Source organism: Thamnophis elegans, chromosome 5, assembly GCF_009769535.1.
Source record: "Thamnophis elegans isolate rThaEle1 chromosome 5, rThaEle1.pri, whole genome shotgun sequence".
NCBI lineage: Eukaryota > Metazoa > Chordata > Lepidosauria > Squamata > Colubridae > Thamnophis > Thamnophis elegans.
The window spans coordinates 34,687,076-34,706,158 of NC_045545.1; the positions used below are offsets into that span (position 1 = coordinate 34,687,076).

The 19,083-nt window shown below is 46.7% G+C and overlaps 1 protein-coding gene across 1 annotated transcript in view; it reads left to right on the plus strand.

The window, feature by feature from the left end:
- Nucleotides 1–19,083, plus strand: part of FAF1 (Fas associated factor 1) — a 239,794-nt gene that overhangs the window by 196,662 nt on the left and 24,049 nt on the right. Inside the window, exons 16-17 of the mRNA XM_032218051.1 lie at nucleotides 1,109–1,189; nucleotides 2,814–2,891. Of these exons, the coding sequence (XP_032073942.1) occupies nucleotides 1,109–1,189; nucleotides 2,814–2,891 (159 nt within the window). The remainder of the gene's footprint in view (nucleotides 1–1,108; nucleotides 1,190–2,813; nucleotides 2,892–19,083) is intronic.

Here is a 19,083-nt window from a genome sequence, read left to right on the forward strand (position 1 = left end):
AGGATGGCCACCTTTGTCCTCTCTGATGCTTTTCTCAGACCATTCATTGAGATCAGTATGCATTCCAGATATCTGCACCTTATGCAGCTGCACCTTGTACATTCCAGATAAGCTGTGGTTTATGCTTAAAGAAGATGTTGTTGTATTTATTTACTACATTACAGGACATGCTGTTCATCTCACTCTGCTAAGTGATTCTGGGAGCCAATGCATGCTATGGTATTATTGCAGCAGAGCAGTGCGTTTACCAGGAAAGAAAATATAGGTAGTCCTCAATTTACAACAGTTCATTTAATGACTGTTCAAAGTTACAATGGCACTGAAAAAGTGACTTTTTCACACTTATGACCGTTGATCACCTTTTGCCATCTTCTGACAAGTAATCATATTTATTTAACAACTATGTTACTAACTTAATACATACAATGATTCACTTAACAACTGTGGCAAGAAAAGTTGTAAAATGGTGGCAAACATACTTGACAAATGTTTCACCTTAGCAATATAAATTTTGAGCTCAATTGTGGTCGTAACTTGAGGACTACCTGTAGCTGCAATTGCAGAAAGTAGGACAAATTATCAACAACCAAAGGAGGCTGGGAGGAAGCAACATTGTTGGCCATTATTCTTGTTGGGATAATTGATTCTCTTATTGAAGTATTTAAGTAAAGGCTGACAGTCTGTCAGGGATATTCTAGTTGATTACAGTATGCATATAGTTCATTTAATAGGAGTTAGTTGGGAACTTCTAGATTTCTACTCTAAGATTAGGTGATAACCAATATTGTTTACATCAAAAAAAGTGTACTAGTTAATACCAAACTAAAAGACTGTAGTCCATTGTAGTTGTGTCAAAATCAAGGCAGAGAATTTTCTTAATGTGAAATAAACTAATATGTTCTTTTAAAAACTGCATCAAATATCCAGAAAAATAATTTCTTACACTTCACTGACTATTGAGTTCCTTTCTTTCAACCTGTGTTCCCCAAATGTTAGTATACTGTAAACAAAGGACAGGTATTTCAAAACAGGTATTTCAAAACAGGGGGAATATTGATTTTGAAACACCAAGCTAGTTTTTGATCTTCTCGTCTTTTTCCTATCCCAGGATGAACGCGAGGCCCGAGAAAATGTGAAGAGAGAACAGGATGAAGCTTACCGAATCTCTCTGGAAGCTGACAGAGCAAAAGTATGTATCAGTCATTACAAAGCATGCAATTTTTAAGACTAATTTTAAGAAATAGATTTGTTAATTATTAATCCAAATCAGATCATGTTTTGTCACAAGTGTTAATATTTGTATCCCACGATCTGGTCCCTTTCCTAACCCTTTTCAGAGAGCCATCAATGCCCTCCTATACTTGGGATGAGGAGAGAATCCCTCCATCACATTGACATTCTGTGAAACATGGCTTTCCTACTGGAGAACTCTCATAACGTGTCATTCCTACTGCACAGAACCTGTTTCAATGAGGAAAGTTGCTTGGCTGCAATTGCTTTTGGCACTACTTTTCTCAACTAATCATCATAGCTTTACTAGAAAAAGAACCATGTTATTCTTTTAGTAAACTCAAGACTGCACCCTTCTGCTGCTCTCAATATGTCATGGCAACCTTACGCATCCCCCAAATTCTCAGAAAATACTTACTTTGATACCGGTATCACCTTTGATATGAATATTAAGTTTCACTTTTAACACTAGAAAAATATTATAGTAATAAATAAATCATTTTTTACTACCTTACTATGATATCCAGAATTGTCTCCCTCTGTTGATTTTATCAATCTGCCTAATAATGTTCAGTGCTGCCACAAAAATGAAATCAGGGAAAAACTCAAATATAAAAATATTTGCAAATAGAAAAAATAAAGTAAAAGTAATTATAGAGTCATATTTAATATAAAAAATTAATGATAGTTAGATTAATGCTTGGAGTAAAAGTAAGGCAAGTTACATGATTTCATTAATAGTTTAAATACAAATGATTAATAAAAATGATTCCACCTAGCAACATGGGATCGAGGATCTTAAAATTATGCAGACTATTAGAATTATGAACACTCTCCCTTTCTGAAAGATGTTGTTTGGGAGAGCAAGTTCTCTTGGAAAACATATATGTGCAAAGTGAAATCCTTCACTTAAGAAGGTTTCCTAATTGGGTATTATCCCTTAGGTAAAGGAACCTTCACACATAAAGAGAGATAGATAGAGAGATTTTGAAGAATTCACTCTGGCAATTTGTACAGCAGCATCCATGGATTTGATCATGTTGCTTTGACTTCCATTATGCTTGATTTGGGAGAACCGCAGTGGCACAGTGGTTAGAATGGTTAGAGTTCAGTACTGCAGGCTACTTCTGCTGCCTGCAATCTCACCAGGCTCAAGGATGGCTCAGCCTTCCATCCTTCCAAGATGGGTAGAATGAGAACCCAAATTGTTGGGGCAATAGGCTGACTGTAAACCGCTTAAAGCACTGTAAAGTGGTATATGTCTAAATGCTATTGCTATTTGACCTAACGAAGGATGCCAAAAATGCATGCTTTTCTCAGTGGCAGGGCTTGCCTACAAGGCTCATGGTTATTTTCACAGAGTTTCCAGCATGGTGGGAATAATACTACACTGTTCATTATTTTACAAAAAAAGTCTGAATAGTTTTAGAGTCTAAAAGAAAGATAATTTTCAAGAGTGAAACAGATATAGGGAATATATTTTTTCTGAATCATTAGCATTGTGAAACTCAACAGATATGGAAAGCCATCCAAATGATAAATTCTGTTTGAACAGACTTATTAATTTATCACTTGTTCTGCAGAGGGAAGCGCAAGAAAGAGAAATTGCAGAGCAGTTTCGCTTGGAACAGATTAGAAAAGAACAGGAGGAAGAGCGTGAAGTAAGTGAGTTTAATTTTTTACTCAACTGTAGAATAACAACTGTGTAAGGGGCAAAGCAAGGGAAGCTATTAGCTGTAGTTTCAATGTTTTTTGTTGAAAACACAAAAAAAATTCAGATGTTTTCTACCAGGAGGAAAACAGGTGGCTGGTATAAAGTGTGATGTAATAAAATGCACATTGTAACATCATGATGTTAATCCTTTTGGACTTGTATTGTGAGGTTGCATACACGGTAATAAGTATTTTAGCTTCCATCATCATGCAAGATTCATCAGAAATGAGTATCCAAGCATTTTTATCAATATCACCCATAATCATATTTTAGATAATCTCTTCCAAAGAGGTTTTGAATATCATTTTATATATCATTTTTACTTTTTCAGTTTCTCCCTATCTTAATATTTTTGTTCAATATCCTCTTTCTCTTATTGCCCTTACTTACTTACTTATTTACTTACCATATTTTCGGAGTATAAGACAAACCTTTTTTCCTCAAAAAAGAGGCTGAAAATCTGGGTGCGTCTTATACATTGAATACAGCATTTTGTTTTGCTCCGAAGACCCGCCCCTTCACCAAAATGGCCGTGCATAGCCTTATGGAGGCTTTCAGAGAGCTCCTGGGGCTGGGGAGGGCAGAAATGAGAAAAAAACGCCCCGTTTTTTGCCCACCCAGCCCCCAGCAGCACTCTATAAGGTTTTTTGCAATTTTTTAGACAAAAAACAGGCCGTTTTTTGCTAGTTTTTGCCCCCCCTGCAAGCCTCCCCCCCAAGGCTATTCAGCCTTTTTTTAAAAAAAAAACGGGCCCGTTTTTGGAAGGTTTGCAGAGGCAAAAACTTTTTTTTTCCTTTTGGAAATATCTTTAACTGATTGATGAGAATTACATTGATCAAGTGCTATGCCAGCAGAAACAAAGTCTTAGGTGCGGCAGATTGTCAGCGATTTCCTTCTCCAGCACATGGATAAATACACCAGGAAACATCTACCTACCTACCCACCTACCTACTTTATCTCTCTCCCTACCTGCCTACTGTATTTCTCTCTCTCCCCCCCTCTATCTACTTACGTACCTATCTACTCTCTCTCTCCTTACCTATCTTCTGTATTTCTCTCTCAATCCCTCTACCTACCTATCTACACACACACTCTCTCTCCCCCTACCTACCTGCTGTATTTATCTCTCTTTCTCTCCCTCTCTATCCCTCTACCTACCTACTTTTTAAAAAAAATTGCCTCTTCAAGACCTTGGTACGTCTTATACTCCGGTGCATTTTATACTCCGAAAAATACGGTACTTACATACATACATTATTATATGCTACCCATCTGACTGCTATGACTCTGGAAGGCTTATAAGGTTAAAAATGCCCCCAAACAGTACATGAATAAAGCTCATGAGCAGCCACCCAGCAAACCCCCTTTGCAGCCGGGCACAGCGCCATTCACTGACCTAGGGGTATTGCCAAACCGTGTGAGCATTGTGAAGCTGGGAGGTGGGTGAGCGAGAGCGGAACAGCCGCTCGCGCAACCCCCCTCTCCAGCCCTGCAGAGCGCCATTCACTGGCATTTGGAAGGCGCCAAGCCGCAGGAGCCGGGCGGTGGCAAACAGGCACTCATGCAGCTTGGCGATACCCCTAGGTCAGTGAATGGCGCTGTGCCCGGCTGCAAAGGGGGTTTGCTGGGTGGCTGCTCGTGAGCATGGTCGTTTCATGGTGATGCGACAGCACAACACAGCCATTTGCCCATGAGGCTGTGCCCGGCTCTTTGGGAGCCTGCTTGCAAGAGAGCAGCTGCCCGGCAACCCCAAAACAATACCCCCCCCTAATAAAACCCAAGCCATATTTTGTAGGTAAAAAGAAAATAAGACCCTGTCGTATTTTCGGGGAAACACGGTATATACATATTACCTATAGTCTATTGCTATACAACAGAGTTTGCTTATATGATGTTCTTTAATTCAGCTTCTTTTAATAGCCAGTCATTTATCTGTCCACATAATGAATCATCTCTTTATGCAGTGCAAATCCAAGAATTGTTAACATTACTCTTCCTTTATTGTTCTGTAAGTGTGTTCACTGATATGGAATATCCATTGTAAATATCTATTTTGCACTGAAGCTTTAGAGACTAGTTACTTTTGAGGGGAAATTATTCTTTATATAATGAAAACAGATGTTTCTAAGCTGCTTTTTGTTTTTTCTAGTATAATTGCTTGGGTTCAGTAAATACTATTGCATTTGTTATACAATTTTGGTAAATTTCAAAATACAATGATAGAAAGCAGGTGCCTCAGAAGAGAAAATAGAAAAGGATGACAACATTCATCCATTTATAAAAGATTAAAATAAGTCCATGTGCAGGTAAATGAAAAAATAATAAAATATTTAAGTGTACGTACTATTTTCAATTTCATCTAATCTTGTCTAGTCTTTCATCTAGTTCTTGTTCAATGCTCTTATGTCTACTAGAACATCTTTGTAACAGATGACTATCCAGCCTTTATTTGAAGTTCTCCAGTGAAGATCTCACCACTTCATGTGGCAATAATGTTCCCCATCTGATACTTCCTACAATCAGGAAATTTATCTTGAAATTTAGCCTCAACCAATGTACTTGTAGTTGTAACCCATTGATTCTGATTTCTGTATTAGTATTGTGATACAGATAGATTCTGTATTGTGTATCATGAAGAAAATAAGAGGCTGGAGAAATTTGACAATAAGTGCTTGACAGTGCTTCTCCTATCTTCCCTTAATCCTCTCCATGGTAAACTAATTGTCTTCCATTCATCATAGGGGTTGTCTTCCATTCATCATAGAGGTTAATTTCCAGGCTCCCTACCCATTGAATTCAGTTTTCATTTTTTGAACTGTGATTCCCAAAACTGGAGACAATATTTGAAGTGGTATTCAATCATGGCAGAGTAAATTGAGACAGTTATTTCTCATTATCTGAAGTATGTATTCCTGTTAATACATATTAAAATAGCCATTTCCATTTTTGCAAAGGGGGACGTGGTGGCTCAGTGGCTAAAACACTGAGCTTATCCAGGGGTATTAAGATTTTGCCCTTGTCATGGTCTGATCACTTCTGACTGAGGCTTGACTTTCGGAAACCAATCCCCCACTGTAGGGAGGAGGAACCGATTAGGTGGTTCCGCCCAGATGCCTGATGGACCCTATGGGATTTCAGACGGCGCTTGGAGAAATACCTGACACTCTCGTCCACAGTCCGTTGAAGTCCTTAGTCACTGCTTGGAATACAGCAGCGGCGGGGGCTCTAAACCGGATTGCGACTTTGCGGCCTCTCCGAGGTAGCGGATCCAGGAGGGCTCCTTGGTTCACCGAGGAACTCCGGGAGATGAAGCACCAAAAGAGACGCCTAGAGCGCCGCTGGAGAGCCAGTAAATCTGAGTCAGACCGAGCACTGATGAGAGCCTATATCAGAGCCTATCTCGTGGCAATACAGGCGGCGAAATGTGCGCATTTTGCCGCTCTTATTGCATCCGCTGAATCGCGCCCAGCCGCCTTGTTTAGAATAACCCCTCTTGAAAGGGAGGGACACGGATGACCCTTTACAGGGTAGAGCTGAGGAATTTGTTCAGTTTCTAACGGATAAAGTCACTCAGATTCGGACAGACCTGGACTCCAATTGCACAGTACCAGCCGAAGTACCGGGGGAAAGTCTTGAGCGGAGTTTATGGAGCGAGTTTCAACTTGTCGCTCCTGAGGAAGTAGACAAGGCCATGGGAACAGTGAGTGCCTCCACCTGTATACTGGACCCGTGCCCCTCCTGGCTGGTTTCGACCAGCAGGGAGGTGACACGTGGCTGGTTCCAGACAATAGTTAAAACATCTCTCTGGGAGGGATCCTTCCCGCTCCCCCTAAAGGATGCGGTGGTGAGACCCCTCCTGAAGAAACCTTCTCTGGACCCAGCCATTTTGAGCAACTATCGTCCAGTCTCCAATCTTCCCTTCATGGGGAAGGTTGTTGAGAAAGTGGTGGCCTTACAACTCCGACGGTCCTTGGATGAAACCGATTACCTGGATTCCTTTCAGTCCGGTTTCAGGCCTGGTTACAGCAGGGAAACTGCTTTGGTCGCACTGATTGATGATCTCTGGCGAGCCAGGGATAGGGGTCATTCCTCTATCCTAGTGCTCCTTGACCTCTCAGCGGCCTTCGATACCATCAACCATGGTATCCTTCTGCGACGGTTACGGGAGGTGGGAGTGGGAGGCACCGTCCTACAGTGGTTCTCCTCCTACCTCTCGGACAGGTCGCAGTCGTTGTTGGTCGGAGGGCAGAGGTCGACCCCTAGGCCCCTCAACTATGGGGTGCCGCAGGGTTCGGTCTTGTCCCCCCTCCTATTTAACATCTACATGAAGCCCCTGGGTGAGATCATATGACGGCACGGGATTAAATACCACCAATATGCGGACGACACACAATTGTATCTGTCTGCCCCGTGCCAACTCAGTGAAGCAGTAGAAGTGATGTGCCAGTGCCTGGAGGCTGTTAGGGTCTGGATGGGAACGAACAAGCTTGCACTCAATCCCGACAAGACCGAGTGGCTATTGATGCTCCCTCCCAAAAATGGTCCAGCTATCCCATCCCTTAGCCTGAGGGGTGAAACCATACGCCCTTCAGAGAGGGTTTGCAATTTGGGAGTCCTCCTGGATCCACAGCTGATGTTAGAACATCATTTGTCGGCTGTGACCAGGGGGACCTTTGCCCAGGTTCTCCTGGTGCACCAATTGCGACCCTATCTGGACCGGGAGGCCCTTCGGATAGTCACTCACGCCCTCATGACCTCAAGACTGGATTACTGTAACACGCTCTACATGGGGCTGCCTTTGAAGAGTGTTCGAAGACTTCAGTTAGTCCAGAACGCAGCCGCGCGAGCAATTGTGGGTGCACCTAGGTACACCCACGTTACACCTATCCTCCATGAGCTGCACTGGCTGCCCATTGGTCTCCGGACACGTTTCAAGGTGCTAGTCGTTACTTTTAAAGCCCTTCATGGCATCGGACCTGGGTACCTGAGAGACCGCCTCCTGCCAATTACCTCCCAAAGACCGATTCGATCGCACAGACTAGGCCTTCTCCGGATTCCATCTGCCAGCCAATGTTGGCTGGCGACCCCCCGGGGGAGAGCCTTCTCTGTTGCAGCTCCAGCCCTCTGGAACGAGCTCCCCGTGGAGATCCGGACCCTCCCGACCTTCTGTAAATCCACTAAGTCCTGGCTGCTCGGGCAGGCCGGGGGCTGTTGAAGTATCCAGCCCCACGGTAACTATGAATGTTGTTGTATTTTAAATTGTTGTTTGTCTTATTTATTCCCTTTCCCCTTTTTATTGTAAGCCGCCTGGAGTCCTCCGGGAGTGGGCAGCATATAAGACTAATAAACTACTAACTACAACTACTACTTATCAATCAGAAAGGTCAGCAGTTCGAATCCCTAGCACCTCATAATGGAGTGAGCTCCCGTTACTTGTCCCAGACAAGCACATATGTGCGAAGGGAACCTTTATCTTTACTTTTATCAATTGCATTATACTATTGGATCTTTTTAATTTGAAGTTGACAAAGACACCCAGACCCATTTTATATATACTACTCATGAGCCAGATTTCTTCCATTGTATATCTATATATTTTTCCTAATTCAGATGCATAATTATATATTTGTCTTCATTTCAGCCCATTGCACAAGCCTGTTTTGATATTTTCTTAATATTTCTTTCTTCACTGAAGAATTAATTTTCCTTCCAGTGTTGGATCTCTGGCAAACTTGATAAATTTTTCCTCAATTCCCTCATCCAAGAAACTAGGTTAAATGTTGAACAACACAGGGTACAGTACAGAGGCCTATGGCACACAGCTATTAACAAGCTTTTCGGGGTACATTCAGCCAATTGTGAATCTGTTTAATGACTATCATCTAGCTAGCCTCTATTTTACCATTTTATTAAGGAAAACTATCAAAGGCTTTATTTGAGCTGCACCTAGATACACTCAGATTTATGACATTTTTCCTGTTCTAACTAAGCTAGTAACTCTATCAAGAAAAGAAGATGACTGTGACATGATTTGTTTGCAACAAGCCAGTGCTGGATCCTTTTTATTAAATACTCAGGAGGTGAATAATGACTGAGGCAATCTCTGCTATCAACAACTTGTTTAATCAGTAACAGTTAACAACAGAACAGAACAGCCCCCAGTTTGACAGCCATTTATAGGGTAGCTGTCAAACCGGCAACCAATTAAAACCATGCAATTTCCCGCGAATAACGCCTGCATGTCTTAACCAATCCTGGCAACCGCTGGTGTTGATTGACACCTCGCCGTTGCCATGGCACGGACACAATACTTTTAATTGTAGTATGTTCATCCAAGGGCTCACAAACATGCTGTTTATTATGGCTTGATTTGAGGCTGAAGAGAATCACCAGTAGTTGTCATTCCCTTTTCAGAATTGATGCAGACTCAAGAGAGTTGGCTGCTAACTTAAGAGTTAGATGCTGAGCTTGGGAGAGTGTCAAACCCCAGAATGCACCATCAGCTAAACATAGCTCAGCAGTGAAGTTCTGGATAGCTCTTTGAAAGGCGAAAGCATTAATTCCTTAGATAATGCCAGGAGCTCTGTCTATATAACATCATCCTCCAGACCCTCTCCCTGGTTAGAAACAATGGTCTTGCATCCTGTCCTGAATTCCTGCAACCTAATGTTCCAAGGGCAGTTACTCCTTGTCTTATGGGTTTAACTTTGAACTGACTACTGTGGATTCTTCTGATTCTTGAGACATAGAGTGTTTCTTTAATAACCTGGTACCTCTGTCTTAAATTTCATGCAACTTGCAAACTGATCTCCTTGTTACAATTTATGGATGGGTCACATTACTATTATTCTCATCTTTTTATATGTAATGTGAGGCAGCAAACATACCCTTGTATGTAACTCTTGTTACCTATTTTCCTCATATCAACAGCTCTTAGGCACTTTAACCATTAATCAAACTGGCTCCCTATGCAGATTAAATTATGATATACAATATAAGTTATGATTATTCAGATCTATTTGTCTGTATTTATGCCTCTTAGCCAGTGCTTATGTGTGCTTATTTTTGCTTTGACTACTGAGATTGTCAAGCCTATAACAGTGGAGTACAATCCAGAAACAAAGGTTTACAATGAATCTTGTTAACTGTATTGTGTATTGTGAAGAAAATAAGCGGTTGGTATACAGAATCTTGGAATCAAGATTCTGATCTAAACTCTAGCACATTCATTGTTAATTTTATTATGATACGGCTCCTATGATCTATTTGAACCTCTTTTGAACCTGCCTGTAGTTTTCTTGACAAAATTTCAGAAGTGGTTTGTGATTGCTTGCTCTCTATGGCTGAGAGTGACTGGCCCATGGTTGCCAGCTGGCTTTGCGTCTCACAGTCTCCTGGTTTCTAGCCCGATCCATTTACTACTACATCAGACTGGCTCTCTACAGAGAGATTTATGAGAAGCCAATTAAAGCTCAAGATTTTTAAATTACCTTGCATTCTGTTGATGGCAAGTCTGAGGTTGTCCATTATAGATGTCATGCTGTCAAGTCTACAGTTTTTTTTAATTCTCTTTCATCCCCCCCTTTTTTTTTAAAGCAGGGGTGATACTTTGTGTCTTCCAAGCTTCTGGAATCTTGCTTGTCTACTCCCAAGAATTACTGCAAGTGTTTTGTGATCAACCATTAACCTATTCCCATTCACAACTTTTTCTCACAATGGATCTACAACCTCTTTGGCTTTATTGCTAACAAATCCCAATAACTCATTTCTCCTTGTGCTGTTTGGGGAATCCAAGCATGGGTTAACTTTGTCCATTAGCCTAGAGGCTGAGTTATGTAAATGTTGACCACGCCTCCTCTGACTAGATGGGTCAGTTTTTTAACTCAGTCCAGCCAGAAGAGACGTATACCAATTTTCTCCAGACTAATTGACAAAATTCTACCTATTTTTGGATTCAACGAGTTGCTGGGAACGATTTTTAAAAAGGCTATTGCAGGGTTAAAGGGAGAGGTGGCAGTTCGCTGCCTGCCCAGGTCTTCCAGAGCTCTTACAACGCCCGGGCTAGGTATTTACTGCCTCCGGGGGCTATTGCAATCAGAGCTCAGTGACCACTGTTGCCACTGCGAGATCACTTCGCCGCTGTTTGCTGTCCCTGCCATTCGTGCCTTGGGCTCGTTTCTCCGCCCGCGCTGCCTGCCTTGAAAACGACTCGCCTTGCGCAGAGTACTGTTTTCCGGATAATTGACCGCCCGCCGCTCGCTTGTGGAGAGCACGGATCCCATTGAAGGCATCCACAGAGCGGAGAGCCTGTGAGCGACGTTGTCGGCTGCAGCCATATTCAAATTTCGCGCCTCAATTGCGGTCGCCATTTTGGGACTGTTCGTTCACGTGCACGCTTAAAGGCAGCCGAAAGAGGGTGTTGCGAGTCTTTCGCACCCAAAGGGAGCGACTGCGACATCGGTCCTCCCTCTTCCTTCACTTCGGCTTGGCTGACTTAGTGAGAGGATTGTCCTTGCAGCTTCTGCTTGCCACGCGGCCCGTTTCCGTTGCTACAAAAACCTCTGATACAGTGCGGTTGAGTTTTTTCAATTCTTTCTGTAGAATGGCTGATCAATCCACCTCAGGAGGTATTGTAGAGCCCTCTACCGATTCCCAACCCCCTGCCCAAATGGGGGTTAGCTCGAGGCCCGGCAGGGCCGCTTCCAGAGTTCCCAGTCAAAGGCCTAGTGACACATCCGGAGCTCCGGATAGGGCCCACAGGCGGAAGGAAAAGGCCAAGGCAGCAACTTAGGCTGCTGGGGAGGGTAGCAATTCACCCCCCGTATTACTGCCTCAACGTGCTTCACCAGCCCGGGACTGCATCCAGCAGGGAATCAAGGCTGGTCACCGGATCGTCCCCTGCCCCAAGCTTCTGATCCTGGGGAGGGGGTTTTGGGGGCCCAGTTTCCTCCGGTCCTTTCAGAGGCCAATACGGTCTCGGCCCATGCCCATGCAATACCACGTGCTGGGCCTTCTGCCACTTTTACCCCTACTGCTGCAGGCCTGAGGCCTGTGGAAGGCCAGGATCTAGGCCTTCCCCCGGATCTCTACCAGATGATTTCTGCAGTGATATCCAGGGGTGTGGATGCTGAACTGCATCGTAGAAATCAGGTTCCTGGGGTCCCCAGTGCCCAGGGTGGGCCTAATCCCCAGGCCCTGCAAGTGGATCTCCCAGATCTCCAGGCAGGCCCCACCTCACCTCTCCCCTCAGTCTATAGTGAGGATTCGGCCTTGGTGGAAGAAGGGGAGGTGATAGACAGGGATTTCTCTGATGATGAAGGTTTGATTTTCGATCAGACTAATTCTTCTGGATTATTTCACCCCATACTGTTTAAGTCCTAAGACTACCACTCACATGGGTGAGACGGCCTCTATGGATAGCACTGCAGTTGGCTTGGATGCAACTGAACGCCTTTTTGCTGAGCAAGTTTCACTGCAGGAGGTTATTCCCTCTCCCAAGCTTTTTCTAGATCTTGTCCAAAAACAATGGGATCAAACGACTGCGGTTGTCCCACCCAGCAATGGGGACAGGAAATTGTACACTTCCACTCCTGACCTGGAGGGCATCCTACAATTCCCAACTGTGGATCCACCCGTGGCTGCTCTTGCTTCCCCAGCCCTAATCCCATGAGAAATTTCTGAGGGCCTGAAGGCTGAGGACTGTAAGGCCGAAACAGTCATTCGTAAGACCCATCAGGCTTCAGCCTGGGCCCTACGTGCTGCTACTGCAGCGTCCTTCTTTAATAGAACCTCCGTGCTCTGGCTCAAACAGTTGCAGGATAGACTTGCCCCTGATGACGTACGTCTTCACCAAGACGTTACCAAACTGATGACAGCACTGGAATTCTCGGTAGATGCCACTCTTAATGCTGCAAAATTTGCCTCCCGGGCTGTGGTATCCAATGTGGCATCCCGGCGTCTGCTGTGGCTCCGCCATTGGCAGGCCGATGTTAAATCCAAGTGGCGCCTGGCTTCCACACCTTTCAAAGGTGGGGCGTTGTTTGGTTCTGTGCTCGACCCGATTCTCATAGAGACAAGGGATGAACGCAAGGTCCTCCCCTCCACTGGGCGGCGCGCCAATAGAAGACAGCAGCCTTACAGTAGGTGCCAGCCCTTTCAGGCCGGTGATTCTGGATTCACCACCACTCCCTACATTCCCCACTACAACAGGGCCTTTACCCAGCCACAGGACCGCGGTCAGGACCGTGCAGGGCCCAGGGATAGGGGCCGCCAGCAGAACCAGGCGCAGTCCCAGAACAGAAGGCCATTTTGTGGGACTGGCAACCGGTCCTTTCGGAGTTACCGGTGACTCCCAAGGGGAAGATCCCATGGGCGGGCGTCTCCTGGCCTTTGCTCATCAGTGGGTGGAGACCACGTCCGACGCCTGGGCCCTTCAGGTTGTGAGGCTGGGCCTCACTCTAGAATTTCTCTCCATCCCTCCGAGGTGGTTCATCAGGTGTCCTGTGCCCAGGTGTTCGATGAAATGGCATCTCATGGACACCAAAATACAACATAGGAGCCGAGGTGGCACAGTGGTTAAATGCAGCACTGCAGGCTACTTCAGCTGACTGCAGTTCTGCAGTTCGGCTGTTCAAATCTCACCAGCTCAGGGTTGACTCAGCCTTCCATCCTTCCGAGGTGGGTAAAATGAGCACCCGGATTGTTGTTGGGGGCAATATGCTGACTCTGTAAACTGCTTAGAGAGGGCCAAAAGCCCTATGAAGCGGTATATAAGTCTAACTGCTATTGCTATTGCTATCTCATCTCCATCAACGCCATAGAATAGGTTCCAAAAGTCCAGGAAGGGCTAGGGTTTTATTCAATCTTATTCCTAGTACCCAAGAACTCGGGGAGATGGCGGGCCATTCTAGATTTGAAAAGACTCAACCTGTACATCAAGTATCAAACGTTCAAGATGCAATCCCTAAAAAGCATCTTGGCATCCATCCGCCAGGGCGACATGATGACATCAGTCGACATCAAAGAGGCGTACCTCCATGTGCCCATCCATCCAGCACATCGGAGGTTCCTACGCTTTCATTTTGCGGGCCAACATTTTCAATACCGGGCTTTGCCCTTCGGCCTGTCATCGACCCCTCGAACTTTTACCAAACTCTTGGAGGTTGTGGCAGCGTCGCTTCGCTCGGTCCCAGTGAGAGTGAATTGTTACCTAGACGACATCTTGGTTCTGTCTCCATCTCGGGACCAGGCCCTATGGAATCTATAGGTAACAATGGACTCACTGCGGAGACACGGGTTCGTCCTGAACCTCCCCAAGAGTCACCTGCAGCCGACCATGTCGTTGCTACATCTGGGGACCATCATCAATTCTGTCACATGCGAGGTCTCCCTGTCCCTGGAGAGGCAACAGAGCATCCAACACCTGGCAACTCAGGTATTATCTCAGAGACTCTTGCCATTGGCTACGATTTCCCAACTACTTGGGAAAATGATTTCCTGTATAAACATTGTTCCCTGGGCCAGATTCCATGCATGCCCACTGCAATGATTCCTGCTCCCCTTTCAGAGGGCCCACACCAGCCATTCCCAGATCAAGGTTCGGCTTCCGCCCAAACCTCTCAGGTCCCTCCGGTGGTGGACGTCCTCCAAACTCCTCACAGAGTGCCCATTCAAGGAACCGGACTGCATTCAAATTATGATGGATGCCAGTCTGTTCGGGTGGGGGCCATGCCCTGGACTGTGTCGCACAGGGTCGCTGGTTGAGTCAAGAACTGAGCAACAGCATCAATTGGCTGGAGCTCCAGGCCAACCGGCTAGCCCTCCAAGAGTTCCAGGACATTGTCTCTCACAACGACATATTGGTCTTGATCGACAATGTGGCCTCCAAGGCCCATGTCAATCGCCAAGGGGACACCCACTCCAGGGCCTTGATGCTGGAGGCGGAGAAATTACATCACTGGGCGGAGACCAGACTGCTGTCCCTTCGGGCGGAACACATATTGGGCGATTCCAATACACAGGCAGACTGGCTGAGCAGAGCCACTGTGGACCAAGCAGAGTGGCAACTCCACCCCGATCTTTTCCAGGAGCTCTCTCACCGGTTCGGCCATCCCGAGGTGGACCTGTTCGCACAACTTCACAACACACAACTACCGCGATTTTACACCAGGTAAAGAGAGTGGATACCCTGCGCAGCCCGTGGCCGGCCGGCCTCCTTTACACCTTCCCGCCTCCGCCGATCCTTCTGCTGGTCATCCAAAAAATCCTGATGGAGCAAGCGAAGGTCCTGTTGATGGCTCCGATGTGGTCCCGGCGTCCCTGGTACGCAGACCTCATGCACCTGACGATCTCTCGCCCGTGGAGGATTCTGGACGACCAGATCCAGCTCAACCAGGGGGCTCATCCACCCGAACCCCCAGCTGTTTAGGATAACCCGCTCCCTACTAAATAAGAGGGAAGCGGGGGAACCCTTGCAGGGCAGAGCTGAGGATTATGCCCAATTCTTAGCGGACAAAATTGCTCGGTTTCGGTCTTGGACTCTATCTCTGCAGTTCCAGCCGAGGCACAAGAGGATGAAGTAGACCACCTCTGGGTTGAGTTTCAGGATGTTGCCCCCGGGGATGTGGACAAGGCCATGAGGGCTGTAAGTGCCTCCACCTGTGTACTGGACCTGTGTCCCTCATGGCTGGTTACTAACAGCAGTGAGGTGACACGAGGCTGGATCCAGGCGGTTGTTACCGCCTCTCTTCGGGAGGGGAACTTCCCCGCCGCGTTAAAAGCGGCGGTGGTGAGACCCCTCCTGAAGAAGCCATCTCTGGATCCATCTGTTCTTAATAACTATCGCCCAGTCTCCAACCTTCCCTTTCTTGGGAAGGTTGTTGAGAAGGTGGTGGCCTTCCAGCTCCAGCGGTCCTTGGAGGAAGCAAGCTATCTTGACCCCTTCCAGTCAGGCTTCAGACCCAGTTACAGCACAGAAACCGCTTTGGTCGCATTGACCGATGATCTTTGGAGAGCCAGAGATGGAGGACATTCCTCCATCCTGGTTCTCCTTGACCTCTCAGCGGCTTTCGATACCATCGACCATGGTATCCTTCTGCGACGACTGCGGGAGGTGGGAGTGGGAGGCACCGTGTTGCGGTGGTTCTCCTCCTACCTCTCGGACAGGTCGCAGTCGGTGTTAGTGGGGGGGCAGAGATCGACCCCTAGGCCCCTAACATATGGGGTGCCTCAGGGTTCGGTCTTATCCCCCCTACTATTCAACATCTACATGAAACCGCTGGGAGAGATCATCCTCAGGCACGGGATAAGATACCATCAATATGCGGACGATACCCAGTTGTATCTGTCCGCCCCGTGCCAACTCAATGAAGCGGCAGACGTGATGAACCGAGGCCTTGAGGCCGTTATGGACTGGATGAGGGCTAACAAGCTTGTACTCAACCCAGAAAAGACCGAGTGGCTGTTGTGCTTCCCTCCCAAAGATTCGACCAATATTCCATCACTCAGGCTGGGGGGTCAAATTTTACACCCCTCAGAGAGGGTTCGCAACTTGGGAGTCCTCCTGGATCCACAGCTATCCTTTGACCACCACCTGACGGCTGTGACCAGGGGGGCATTTGCCCAGGTTCGCCTGGTGCGCCAATTGCGACCCTACCTGAATCGGGAGGCACTCGGGCCCTTGTGACCTCTAGGCTGGAATACTGCAATGTGCTCTACATGGGGCTGCCCTTGAAGAGCATCCGGCGACTTCAGCTAGTCCAGAACGCGGCCGCGCGAGTGATTGTGGGTGCACCTCGGTTCACCCACATAACACCTATCCTCCGTGAGCTGCGCTGGCTACCTGTCGATCTCCGGGTGCGCTTCAAGGTGTTATTAGTCACCCATAAAGCCCTTCATGGTAGTGGATCTGCGTACTTGAGAGACCGCCTTCTGCCAATTACCTCCCTGCGACCAATTAGATCTCATAGATTGGGCCTCCTCCGAATTCCATCTGCCAGCCAGTGCTGGCTGGCAACTACAAGGAGGAGGGCTTTTTCAGTAGTAGCTCCGACCCTTTGGAACGAGCTCCCCGTGGAGATTCGTACTCTCACCACCGTCCAGGCCTTCCGCATAGCCCTTAAGACCTGGCTAGCCCGTCAGGCCTGGGGACAAAGATAGCCGCCCCTCCCGAATGATGAATGAATGTTGCCTATTATTTTTACTTATGTGTGTCTACGTTATTGTTTGTATTCCCCTTCCTGATTTTATGTGAGCCGCCCTGAGTCCCCTCAGGGAAAAGGGCGGCCTATAAATGTTAATAAACTCTTTAAACTCTTTAAACTCTGCTACAGTTAGCCGTGTGGCACGTGAGCGGGCTATTCTAACTGGGCTACACTACTCAAGTAAGGTCATTGATACTATTCAAGTGGCCCGTTGTCCATCTACTACTCGTATATACGAGGCCACCTGGCAGGCCTTCTGCAGGTGGGGCTGACCCTCTCAAGGCTTCGGTACCCCAAGTATTGGACTTTTTGCAAACGGAACTTGACAAGGGTTTAGCACCCAACACGCTTCTCAGGCAGGTCGTGGCCTTGGCCACAGTAATTGGGGGGGGGGGCAGGGCCGTTCATTGTCTCAACACTCACGGGTCAAATCCTTTTTGAAAGGTGCAGCTAATCTCAGACCTCAGACTGTGCATTGTTACCCTACTTGGGACTTGACATTAGTGCTCAGGGCTCTTATGGCCTCTCCATTTGAGCCTATTACATCCATCAGCCTTCGGTTGCTGACTCTTAAGACTGTGTTTTTGGTAGCTAGTACATCGGCCAGGAGGGTGCCCGAATTGGCAGCGCTGTCAGTTCGAGCGGACCTCTGCATATTCCATCCCAACAGAGTTGTCCTTCGTTTGGACCCAGCCTTCCTACCAAAAATCAAAACTTTATTCCACAGGGCTCAGGAACTCATCCTCCCGGATTTCTGCCCCCGACCTTCCCATCTGCACGAGCGCCAGTGGCACCACCTGGATGTGCTCAGGACTCTTCCATGCTATGTGAAATGCACTGCGTCCTTCAGACAGTCGGAAGCACTTTTTGTATTCTTTCAACCATCATCCATGGGGCAGAAGGTGTCTTCCCATACCATCGGCCGATGGTTAAAGGCGTGCATTGCTCTTGCTTATGACAGCCAAACCGACCAGTCCCTAGACGTATTACTTCTCATTTTACCAGAAGTGCAGCTACCACAGCGGCCTGGGCTACGCAAGCCTCAGTGAAGGAAATTTGCAGGGCGGCTACCTGGTTGTCGCCATCACCATTTATTCGACATTACAAGGTTGACGTGTTTGCCTCGGCTGAGGCCTCTTTTGGGCGGCGAGTATTGCAGAGGGTGATTTCTTCTCCGGGGCACCCTGACCAGCCTAGCTCCCGCCCTGACTTTTAATTGCTTTGGCATGTCCCATGCTTGGATTCCCCAAGCAGCACACAGGAGAACGACTGTTGACTTACCTGAACGGTCCTTCTATGTGTGCTGCGAGGGGAATCCAAACCCGCCCGCAGCTTCGGCTGGCCAGGGCTAGCTCATGACTCTGACTCGATGACTGATCCTTATCTGTTTACTGACTTGACTTTACTCTGGACGTGACTATTAAGACTTGTTTTGGCTATGGCCATCATTGACATTGCTACACGTTGTTAACCGGCTGACTTCGTACAAAACTGACCCATCCAGTCAGAGGAGGCGTGGTCAACATTTACATAACTCAGTCTCTAGGCTAATGGACAAAGTTAACCCATGCTTGGATTCCCCTCGCAGCACACATAGAAGGACCGTTCAGGTAAGTCAACGGTCATTTTGTTGGTTTTGAGGGCGTGGGTGTGGGTCTCTTTTGTAAGTCTTATGTCTAGTTCTTTGGCAGCTGCTTAAATTGAAGGTAATTCTTTTCCAAGTATGCTTTCTTGGAGTTCTCATTAGCAAGACTTACTGAGGCATCATTAGGGATTTCAGGTAGCTGCCCAGTTCAACTTAGTGGAGAACCACCCACCATCACTAGACACTTCTTTTTCAAGGTGGCTCTTGACTTAAGTCCATGGAGGGACTATATGTTTTCTCTAGTGTTCTTTAGCAAGATCTGCTTGGGTAGTTGTGGTTCATCTTTTTAGAGG